Source organism: Sminthopsis crassicaudata, chromosome 2, assembly GCF_048593235.1.
Source record: "Sminthopsis crassicaudata isolate SCR6 chromosome 2, ASM4859323v1, whole genome shotgun sequence".
Taxonomy (NCBI): domain Eukaryota; kingdom Metazoa; phylum Chordata; class Mammalia; order Dasyuromorphia; family Dasyuridae; genus Sminthopsis; species Sminthopsis crassicaudata.
Window position 1 is genome coordinate 207250095 of NC_133618.1, and position 12500 is coordinate 207262594.

The 12500-nt window shown below is 36.6% G+C and overlaps 1 protein-coding gene across 1 annotated transcript in view; it reads right to left on the bottom strand.

Moving 5' to 3' along the window:
- LOC141555341 (calpain-13-like) overlaps positions 1–12500 on the bottom strand; it is a 22493-nt gene that overhangs the window by 2215 nt on the left and 7778 nt on the right. The window contains exons 4-8 of the mRNA XM_074288125.1: positions 6788–6845; positions 6634–6704; positions 4054–4122; positions 2564–2642; positions 1052–1180 (exon numbers count right to left, since the gene is read on the bottom strand). Of these exons, the coding sequence (XP_074144226.1) occupies positions 1052–1180; positions 2564–2642; positions 4054–4122; positions 6634–6704; positions 6788–6845 (406 nt within the window). The remainder of the gene's footprint in view (positions 1–1051; positions 1181–2563; positions 2643–4053; positions 4123–6633; positions 6705–6787; positions 6846–12500) is intronic.

Genomic DNA, 12500 nt, shown 5'->3' on the forward strand with positions numbered 1-12500 from the left:
TAACTACTTTTTAAAAAGCTGTGTAATAAAAGTTCCCAGTTTTATATGAAAATCAATTAAGCACTCTCTAAGTGTCAGACACTATGCCTGAGGATGAAAGGAAAAGCAAAATCATTAATGTCCTCAAGGAACTTACATTCTAATGAGAGAAACTATTTGGGCATAAATAAGACTATATGAAATGTATATGGAGGAGACACAATCCTCCCTTTCTGTTATTCTTTGCATATAGCCAGCCATGTCATTAAATTCACAACTGTTAAAAATGAGGGAAAAGCTATGGGAAGGAGAAAACAAGGGGTATTTCATTCAGAGGAAAAAAGGAGGAGAGAAGGGCAAGTGGAAGAAATTTTAGGGTTTTATGTGTTGTGCTGTTGGCATTTAAAAAAATTGTGATCAAGTACCTTTTTATTCATTCTCCTTACAATTTCTTTGCTCACATTTTATCTACTTAGAAGTTCTCTTTTCCACCTATCCTTTCATGTGAATCCATCTCTTTTAAACTCATCCTAGGTGGCTTTCCCCATCCAGAGCACTTTCTCTGATGATTCTAATCCACTCTAATCTCTTTCTTGGCCAGGCTCCTCTAACAGTTAGAGTTGGAATCACAAAAGATAATACTTGATTGTCTTCTGTTCCCTTTATTTCACAACATTAATCTTGACTTCACAAACAGTCTGTGAGCTCTTTGGCATGAGGGCTCTGTAAATCTTAAATTTCTCTCATGTCGTTAAGAAAGTCTAGTGTAGACCTAGACATGTAGAAATTTGATCAATACTGATTAATTGATGCCAAAATTGTACAACAAAGTCTTTTTCTCAAGCTTCTTTTTGCCGACCCTGTGATGCTGATCTCATAACTGGAGATAGAGAGCTGGAGGAGACATTAGAGGCCATATAGTCCAACTTCCCTATTTATCAGATGATGAAACTGAAGGCCAAAGAAGCTAAATGACCACCCTGAGACTGGAGAGAGCATTTTTCCTGCTTTGTCAAATTAAATGTGAATAAGGGTTTCCCAAAAGTTTAGCTCTCCCTCTTAACATACTTACTTGACATAATTTCAAGCCTGATGAGGAAACAGATCACGGCAGCAAAATATATTTTTCCATCTCCATCTCCATACCTGATGGCCATGAGCTCTAGAAGCTCACTATTAATGGAAGGACCTAGGAATAATTCTGATAACAAAAGTGTGTTATTGACTCAAGAAGAGAATGAGATGAAGAAACCAAGTATAATTGACTTGGCCCTTTAGGAAACATGTTTAAAGGTGGAACTGGGGCATAGTAACCTTTTCTTTTTTCTCTTTTTTAACCTGTTAGTATTCTCTAGCATCCCTTCATGGCAATAATACATTTTGACTTATTGGAAGATAAAGATCTAGATCTTTTGATGACCAAACTTTTATGACATTAAAAGTATATTTATTTATACTAAGACATCAAATTAAAAACAATTCCTTATGGTGACAACCTGAGTATTGTGCCCTGAACAGCAGCTACCTACTTTGCCTACCCTTAAGTCAGCCTCAGTTCAAGGTGCAAATTGTACTTCTGGTAAAACCTCAGTATTAACTAATAATTTGCCCCTAAATTTAAAGCTTTTTCTGCTACTTATATGTCCCCTTCCATTTGCCTTCTCCTTCTATGTGTCAGACAGATTTCACTCAATTTCATTTAGCTCCAAACCCCTCCTGAAAGGGATCCATCAATCTGCCAGGAGATATTATGCTCCGGCTGGCCAGATGCTGAGATGCTCTTTCCAGGCACTTATCAATCAGACAGAGCTATTTTCTCACAATTAGAGATGCTCGGGGGAGAAAAACCAATTAGGAAAAACATGCCAATACAGGAGAAACCTGCTGGGTGCTGAGAACATCTGAGCCCTGGAAACCAGTAGAGGTCAGCAGGAGGAAAGAACTTAGCGCAATACTGGTCTCTCTCCTGAAGCCATCCAGTTTGTCTGGGATAATCTTGCTTGGAATATGCCCGATCTGCCTTCATCTCCTTCTCTTTATGTCAGGTATTTACAAAAACAAGAGTCATATGTGCTGAGAGGAGAGAGGAAGGATTGCAATCTGTACAGTTGGAGGAAGAACCCATATCAGTAAGATTACAGACCCATTCTAGTCTTGGATCACTGCTGAAGAAAGCCATTAGAAGGATGCTCTATTTCTGAACTAGCTTCTTGTATTGTCTGTGTATTAGTAACCCCAAAGAGCTCTGAGAGGCAATAGGATGGAGAACTAGCCTTAAGGTCAAGCAACTTTAGATGCTAGATCGTCATTAACACATACTAGTTGTATGATCTTGAGCAAGTCATTTAACCTCTTTTACCTAATTCTCTGAAATAATAATAATCATTTTGATAGCTGACATTTAAGCAGTTGAAAGTGCTTTACAATTTGCAAATATCACTTAAAAATGGAAATTACTACATCTCCAATAAGCCTCACAGCAATCCTATGTGAGATCGGTACTGCTAATATGATTATTCCCATTTTAGAGATGAAGAAATTGATGCTCATAGAGATGAGATGATTAAACAGGACCCTTTTGTACCTGATTCTCGTATCACTTTCCACAGATCCCAACCCATGAGGAATCCAGAGCCATTCTTCTCTACTTTCTGGAAAATGCCCTTATATGGGAAAGAATGAATTTGTTTTTTAAACTAAGCAACCACAAAACACTAATGCGTAAAAATAACTATGTTAATCACAGGGAGAAAAACACAATTGAGATGAGACATGGACCCTGATCTCAAGAACTTTCTTCATAAAGTATTTAGGTTGGAACAAGTATTATTTATCCTCATTTTAAAGAAGACAAAATTGAGGGATATTAAAGGACTTCTCCAGAATTGTGCAGCAAATGCTAGAACTAAAATTTGAACCCTTTTCTAACTCCAGCTAGGCTGCTCTATTGATAGAGCACTGAGCCTGAACTCAGGAAGACCAGAGTTCAAATCTAGCCTGAGATACTTACTATCTATGTCACATCCCTTAAACTTTGTCAGCTTCTTCCTCTATAAAATGGGCATCATAATATTAACTACTTCTTAGTGTTTTTGTGAGGATAAAGGAGCTATTATTAAAATGATTTATAAATCTTAAACCACTCTCTAAATATAATAATAACAATTATAACTAATGTTATGCTTTTTCTCTAAGAACTGGAAAATCAGTGAGTGTCTAAGGTTTTTTATCTTTAAAATAAAGCTCTGGATAAAAGTGGGCACTGGGTAATCCCTGTTTCTGATAACAAACAGAATTTAAGCCTCTCAGTAGGAGATAAGCTCCTTGAGGACAAGGATTGTTTTGTTATTTTTGCATCCTCAATATGCCACACAATGACTGGCACATGCTAAGCACTTAATAAGTGCATGTTGATTGATTATTCATGAAGATTATTTTTGTAATAACTGCAATGAGATCCAGTAAAGTAGATATGGAAAATGGAATAAAATGGATGAAGGCCAACAATACATTTAAATCCATCATGGCTGGGCTACCATTGCATGTGCAACAACTTTGACATTTTCTGTTTATTTCCATCCCTTTCCAATTGCTATCTGTTGCCTTCTCTTAATTCCCTCCTAATTCCCTTGCCTTCTTATGGGCTCCTAATATTCTAACTAGATCTGCTTCTTTCCAACCTATTTAGCATGATTTGTGTATCTTTTTCTCTTGGAGGTCACCCAGGAATATCTATGGAGAATTACTATTCTCAGACAAAATACCAAGAAGGCAGGTTATAGGACTGAATACATCTTTGGGGGATGCTGATTGGAATGATTTATGGGGTTCAAAATAGAAAATTGGAAATTTCTCATGGAAACAAGGAAAAACTGGTATTTGCTCAATTCTTAAGTACCTACTATGTGCTAGGTTCTGGAAATGCAAATGCAAAAGCTAGAGAATCATACATTTAAGGAATTTATTTTATATTTGTTAATTAGTTTCAGGACTATGACTAAGGTACTTCCTCATCTAGTGCTTTTCCCACTATACCTGAACTGAATTGAAGATTATTAGAATTTAGGTCATTACCTGATATCGAATAAGCTTCTTCCACAGCTGCTCAAATTCTTTTAAGTCAAGACGTCCATTGACCTTGACCTTTAAGGGAGTTAAGGTCAATCTTTTCCAGTGTGCTAATGAGCAGGGAATCTGGTTTTAGTCTTGCCATCAGCTACAGGTCAGGTAACTAACTGCTAAACAACCTAGACCCTCATGAATCAGTTATATTTCAGTTGGGCTGAATGTCCAACTCTTAAAATAAACCTGTATTAGATTTTTTTTTTCCCAAGAGAAAGAGAAGAACTGAGGTTTGGATGAAGGAGAAAACCGCATTCTATATTCAGTAGGTGGAAAAGACGAGTAGATTGTCTTCCATAATTTTGGAAGAAGCTTTTTAAAAAATGAATATTAGTAACATTTATTAAACATATCAGAATTGGGATGGAGAAACATACACCACACCAAATTGATTTATTTTCACTGTTAAGGGTTGAGATGGGAAAGCACTTTCCGAAAGCTTTATATAAACTTGTTATTATCTAGTGAATAAATGCACCTTGAAGGTGTCCTCAGCACCCTTCACATATCCTTCTGAGATATGTCTACAAATGCACTCTCATTTTTACACCTTTTTTTCACCTCTAAATGTTCAGTTCCCCTTTAATGTTCATATGACTTTCATAAGATTTTAGAAGATGTCACACCTTTTCCTTCAAGTATCTTTTCACCTGCTGGGCAGTATAATCACCGAAAGAAAAAGGATCTAGCATATGCTCTAGCTGGGTTTCATGGGGCTGAAGTAGAGATTGGCCCAGATCTGAGCAACGAGGTCATTATTGCCCCCTTCCTGCTTCACCACCTTAGCTGCTTGCTGGGAGAGCCATGATTCTCTCATGGCAATCCTGGTGGTTGAATAAAGCCATATTGACATGGCAGATGTACCACCTGATAAGGCAAGATGGGGTCTTTCCTCTTTGGTTGGGGGGTGTCATTGGGAAGTCATTTCAAGGTCCCAAAGCAGGAAGTATGTTTATATGTCTATTTGCTCCATGTTGCTGCCTTCATAAAATAAAACAAGAATTTGAAGGTCAGAGCAGGTCATACTATCCAATAGTCAGGACAGCAAGCTATAGCTGAAATAATCCATCTCAGAGAGAAATGTGAGAGATGAGGGCTGGGAAAAAGACCCTGTCAGCCTTTTTGCATATACTCAGCATTTATAGATTTTTCTAAAGCCTCCTGCCCTCTGCAGGCAGTGGGTTTGCCTCTGGCCATTTTTATTCATTTGTCAGAGATCTGTAATGTCCTAGTCATGCTGCAGTGCTGTTCCGGGCCCCAGAAGAAGTATTGGGAGAGACAGGGGACTGATTTATGTTTTCATCAAGAAACTCTCTTGTTCTACAATGACCAGCAATGTATTTCCAAAGCGTCTTGTTAACAATTGGAGAGTGGTGTCTATTTCACTCTAAAAGGTATAGAAAATACATAGAAGCATACATGCATGCACACACACAGGGGATGAACAGATTCTAGGGCAGCTAATAAGGAAATTTCACAGCGGAGCTGGTTTCCTCTCCCCCCTCCTCCCTGTCTCTCTCTGTGTCTCTGACTTTTTCTCTCTGTCCCTGTCTTTTTGTCACTGTCTTTGTCTCTGTCTCTCTGTCCCTCCTGTCTCTCTGTCCTTCTCTGTCTATGTGTCTCTGTCTCTCTCTCTCCAGCTCTGTCTTTGTTTCTGTCTTCCATCAAAGTTTCTACCTGTCTTGCTCTGTCTCTCTCTTACCTGTATGGGCCTTACTTTTCCTCATCTGTAAGCTATAAGGTTGGCCTGTGATGTCCCTTCCACCTAGAAACAGATGATCTTATGAGTTAATCTAAAAATCAGTTGTGATTTTGTCAATGTGTTTCATCTCTTTACTTTTTAAGCTCTATATTGGGCTATAGAATGAAAGTTGAGGAATTTCACACACACACATTGCTTTGCCCCCGGCTTGCTCCTATATCCATAGGAGTACCTCTATCTCTGCTCCCCCCTTTTGGTTGTTTTTAGTCTCTTTTATCCAACTGCTGAAAAGGCATCTGCACTACAATACCCCTCTGCCCTTCAGCTCATGGCTATTAGCTCTAGAGCTGGAAGGGTCCTCAGAGGCCACCCAGTTCAAACACCTCATTTTAAACACGATAAAATTAAGACTCAGGAAGGTCAAGTGACTTCTAAGTCATGTAGATGGTCTATTGAAAATATCATTTGAACCCAAATTTTCCAAAAGCAGACTCAGCATATTTTTCACTTTCCCAATTGTGGCTCCAATCCAGTATATTTAAAATCAGTCATTATCATTACCTCCACAACTAAATTCAGATTTTCACTCTCAATAGTGGGAGATATAGTCATCAGATTAGTTCTTAGAAAGCTATTGTGGACAGAATCAGTGGAGATTCATTCCCTCATACAAGTCCTTAGATTACTGAATACTGAGAAATGGCATTTTCTCTGAATTTCTCACACCTAACTACTTCGGGGATATCAAAATGGTATTCTTAGATATATGTAGTGGAAATGGCTTTAGAGTAAGGTGAAATGATGATGAGAAGAGACGGCATGAAGGATACATCCATCAGAGCCAAAATACTCCGGCACTCATCAAAGGTGAACGTTCTCTCTAGGGGTACAGAAGAGTTACCTGAGGAAAGAAAAAGGACAAAAGGGTGGGAAATAGGAAGGAGATATACTAGGTGACATTCTAACTAGGCAAGCATCTCTTACTTTTAAGGAATTCTTTGTTGAGAAGGCTTTGTAGCTGTGAGGCATCAATATCTGGGCCCTAAGGCAAAAAAGAGAAGAGGGTTGGAATAGCAATAGCAATGATTATTAAAAATAGTATTCAGCATCTGTCTGACACACAGCATCTGATTTGCTATAGAAGAGTCAAGTATTCCAAGGATTAATTCACATTGTACATAGAGTCCTTGAGGCCTATTTTTCCTAGTAGTAGTCATCTCAATCTCCTTTGAGTTCTGTATTCCCAAAGCACTTACTAGATGTATTGTTCTTTTGGTACTTAACACCATCTTATAGTCTTCTCTTTTTAGTTCATTTAAATGTAATGTGTATTTTAAAGCATCTGATCTGTTCCAGACACTTGCTGGATTCTGAAGACAAAAAATGAAAAAGTCCCTGACCTCAAAGAGTATGCATTCTCCTAGAGTGGTCAGAAGTGTATACAAGTGAGTAAAAATACATTAATTTTAAGAGGAAGGGGATTAAAAACTAGAGCTCAGGGAAGGTTTACATAAAAGGGAACTATATTTTATATTGTTTTCCATTTTCCATACTATCTACTGCAGTGCTTATGATAGATAAAGAAGTTTTTTTTTTTAAATACCTTGTTCATTATTCTAGCATTCCCATTATACAGATACAAAATGCAAGGTGTTAAAAAAAAGACAAGAGTGTGTTCTAACTATCTCTCAGGCCACCCACTGTTTTATCCCTTAGCAAAGAACAATGATCTTTGGTAATCATGGAAGCCAGTCTTATCTTACCCTGGTTTGCATAGCATCTAGAAAGGAAAAGGGAACAAACCCAAAAAAGAAAATATCAGCTCCCATATGTCTCCTCATTCCTGATTAATCTGGTTGTTATTCCTCTCTCTTTTCAGGGAAACTAGAATTATTATTATGGAGAACTGTAAATGATTCTTAGCAAGTTTGTGTCACATTGCTCTTTATTTCTTGTCTTTTGGCACTTTGATCCTTTACACACTCTTAGAGAAAAAGGCAAAGAATGCTGATTCATGAAATCCCTCCTGTGATACTGCTGCTGTGACTTTAGCAGTCAAGCTCCTTGGACACAGTTTCTTCAATTGTAGGATGAAGAAGTGTTGGACTAGTTGTCCTTGAAGAACCTCCTTCACATCTAGGATCCTTTCCCTCAATTGCTAAGCATGTTTTTCGGTACTATAGCTATAGGTAGCAAGCTCAGTCAGGACCATGGCTAGAGAAAACTTAGAAATAGCCCATTTCTATGCTCCAATACTTTGATGCATAGATAGACAAGTTGCTGGCTGTTATTACGATAGCTGATAATGAGGAACCTTTTGGCAGATTCATTTGTTCATTGAGAGTAATTTTGTTCCAGGTAGCCCTCTATTGTCACCTCTCCCAGGAGCCACTGTATAAGTGTAAAACACTTACTTTTGTTTATTTATCTATTTGTTTTGGGGTCTATTTTTATAGTTTTATTATTTAAAAATTTTAATTATAGCTTTTTATTCTCAAAAAATATATATGGATAATTTTTGACATTTACCCTACAAAATCCCGTGTTCTAATTTTTTTCTTCCCTTCCAATTTCCTCCAATCGATAAGTGATCCATTATATATTAAAACATGCTAACATTTACTTTTAAATATATAATGAAAAATTTTGTCCTCTTTTTCAAGGAATTACAGTCACATATTCTCTAGGCTTTAATCATCACTTCTACCATATGAGTCCTTAATCCTTATCTCTAATCCTATTGCCTTCTGAGCTTCTATTTCACATCTCTAATTGATTTTTAAGCATTTTTATTTGAACATCTCACTCTCACCTTATATCCAACATACGTAAAAATTACCATACATCCAACATGTGTAAAATTAATCTTATTATCTTTTCCAAAAAAAAGCTGCTCATCCTGACTTTTCTGTGTTAAACAGTGCATTGAATACATCTTTTGTGGAGATTGTATTAAAATCATAAACAATGAGAAACTATGGATTATTTTTCAAATGTGATTAATAATGGGCATATTTCCACCAATGAGACAGGATCTCCAATGAAGTACTGTTATTCAGTCATTTTTCAGTCATATCTAACTCCTTATGACCCCATTTGATGCTTTCTTAGCAAAGTTTGCCATTTCCTTCTCTAACCCATTTTACAGATATAGAAACCCAGGCAACTAGGATTAAGAGACTTGCCCAGGGTCATCCAGCTAGTAAGTGTCCCAGGCCAGATCTGACCTCAAGAAGATGAGTCTTCCTGATTCCAGGCCCTGAAACTATCCATTGTACTACTTAGCTACTCTAAAATGAAGTATTACCATTGTTCTATCAGTTTTCCAGGCTATATAAATTAAGATCATTCTCAATTTTTCTTCAATAGCCGGTTAGTCAGAAGATTCTCTTTGTTCTTCCTTGTTTTTGTCTGCCTTATTTTCCTTCCTTCCTATTCCAATTGCTCTATTCTTGTCTCTTAATGCCAGGCAATTGAAGTCTCATAGCCCCCATTTTTCTCTTACTCCAATCTATCCAACTTAGCACAGCCAAATTAATGTTCCCCAAACACCACTTTACATACATTATTTGCCTGTTCAAAAACCTTCAATGGTTTTCCAATGTTTTCAGAATAAAATTCATTTTAATATGGCATTCAAAACTTGTCATAATCAGACCACTTTCTATCTACATTTTGAGTAAGCTTTAATTTGATCCAGGATTTCTTAATTTTTTTCTGCCTTTGCTGTTATTGGGATTATATCCCAAAGAAATACTAAAGAGTGGAAAGGGACCTGTATGTGCCAAAATGTTTGTGGCAGCCCTTTTTGTAATAGCTAGAAACTGGAAGATGAATGGATGTCCATCAATTGGAGAATGGTTGGGTAAATTATGGTATATGAAGGTTATGGAATATTATTGCTCTGTAAGAAATGACCAGCAGGAGGAATACAGAGAGGCTTGGAGAGACTTACATCAACTGATGCTGAGTGAAATGAGCAGAACCAGAAGATCACTGTACACTTCAACAACAATACTGTATGAGGATGTATTCTGATGGAAGTGAATATCTTCAACATAAAGAAGATCCAACTCACTTCCAGTTGATCAATGATGGACAGAAATAACTATACCCAGAGAAGGAACACTGGGAAGCGAATGTAAATTGTTAGCACTACTGTCTATCTACCCAGGTTACTTATACCTTCGGAAGCTAATAATTAATGTGCAACAAGAAAATGGTATTTACACACATATATTGTATCTAGGTTATATTGTAACACATGTAAAATATATGGGATTGTCTGTCATCGGGGGGAGGGAGTGGAGGGAGGGAGGGGATAATTTGGAAAAATGAATAAAAAAAAATTAAAAATTTTTTCTGCTTGCAACCTCTTTTTGCCCAAGAAATTTTTATGTGATTCCAGGTATATAAGTATATAAAATAATTATATAAATCAAATATTTGCTGATAAAAATCATAAAGAAACTAATTTTAAAACATTTCTTTAGTATACTCATGAACTATCTACTCTAGCCAAATAGGACTTAATTATTTTCTGAATATGTCATTTGCATTTTTTCATTGCCTAGAGTAATACTGTCTCTTTTCTCTACTTTTCTAAGTCTTATTTTACCATCTCTGCATAGAGTAGGCACTTGACAAATGTTTTCTCTTTCAACTTGTACTTTTCAAATCCCATCTTCTCTATGAAATGTTCTAATAGCAATGTTCATTATCTCTGCCATTCAATGGACACTTAACAGATGCTATCAGTTTTCTTCACAGATCTATCTTGTTTTCTCAACCAAATAATAGACTTGTTGAGTCAGGAATCTTGTGGCTGTCCCTAGTAACTAACATAATGTCACATTTAATAAATTATGATGATAAGCAAAGGACTTCTCTGTCCCCCTCTTCCAATATAATATTCAGCCTTGGTCCAGATACTGAATTAAATTCAAATAAATTTTACAAAGATTTTCAAGGCACCTGCCATAGTAGGTAGCCAGGAGTCTTGGAAGAGAATGGAGATTCAAAGACAATAATAAAATGGTCCCTGACTTCAAGGAGCTTGTAGGAAGATATAATACATAAATAAAATATAATTGTAAATATTAGGCAACTCAATAGAAAGTAATTTTAAGAGGAAGAAATAGCTATCATGTGGAAAGATTCAGAAAAACTTTGTGTAGGAAGTAGGAAAACTGTTGCTTTGATGGAAGCTGGGGGATCTCCAAGGCAAAGATAAAGAGAGAATGCATTCTAGGCATGATGGGCCACTTGTGCAAAGATGGAGAGGGGATAGGATATTATAAATGTGAAACTCCTACCAAGTCAATCTATTTGGAAGAAGAGGCAGGAAGTGTAGTAGCATGGAATAAGAATACAAAGGTGTTTTAAATGCCAGACTGGGGTAGTTCTATCTTATTCTAGAGGCTATGGGAGATCATGGAGTACACTCAAAAATATTAAGGTGCATTACTTAAATTACATTACTCTGTGTAGTAGAGCCCTAGGGTGCCACAATGAAGAATGCTGGATTGACATGGAATATTAAAATTTTTTTGATTTAACTACTTAATAAATGGAACTATTAGATATTTCTTTTGGCCTGGAGTACTGTCAAAAAAATTACTGAGACGTTAAGGGCCCTGTGAACTGAGGAAGTCTGGGACTTTGTTTTAAGTATTTTGAAATTCAGATTTTTCATTGGGATTAGTATTCTCCCCCATTATCTAGACTTGGCAAGATCCTATTAAACTCTGGATTGTATGATGGGGCTGTATGAGATTAACACAGTTATTTGGAGTAAATTAGAAGGATTTAGAGTAGCCATTGTTTGGAGGTGGAATTAAAATGTATTGCGCTGTGCAAAGCAGCACAAAAGAAGCTATTTCAGGGAAAACAGGGCAGACAATTCTTCTGGGTAGAAAGTTATTGATTTCAACAGTCAAATATCATTCTTATTGTTTCAGCAAAGGTACAGGAACATTCCCCGAAGGGTATAGAAAATTAGCTGCCCTGTTCATATTCTTAGCTAAATAAAGGACACCTGTCTCATCAAATGGAAGATCTACTGGGGAATGGGATGGCAGTACCTAAGAGATAAATGAGATTTTAACCTCTGTGATCCCTGAGGACTCAGGAATGGGAGGCAGCACGTGTAGCAGGGCAAAACCCTGGGCTCACAATAAAATACACAAACAGAAACTGAAGTTCAAATTGTGTTGGGAAATTTATTAGTTCAATACCCTAGCTAAGTCATTTAACCCCTCTGAATCTCACTTTATTTACCTATAAAATAGGAATAATAGCATTTATCTCACAAAAATCTTGTATAGCTCAAATGAGAAGTGTATCTAAAATACTTTGGTAACCTTAAAGTACTGTACAAATGTTAGTTGTTGTTATCTATAAAGAGCTTATAGGTTCGGTACAAGCATGGGCATTATGTAGTAGATTAAACTGAAGGATGTGGCCATTGTTGCTATTATTCTTAGCATGAGCATCATATACCATTAAACCATAAAATAAAGAAGCATATGTATATATACACACATATGTATACATACACACATATACATATATGGGCAACCCATCTGCCTACATGTACATATGCATCCATATATACACACAAATGTATGTACACACACATATATACATTATATATTTTCAAGAAGAATCACATATGTGTGTATGAAGTAATCTAAAG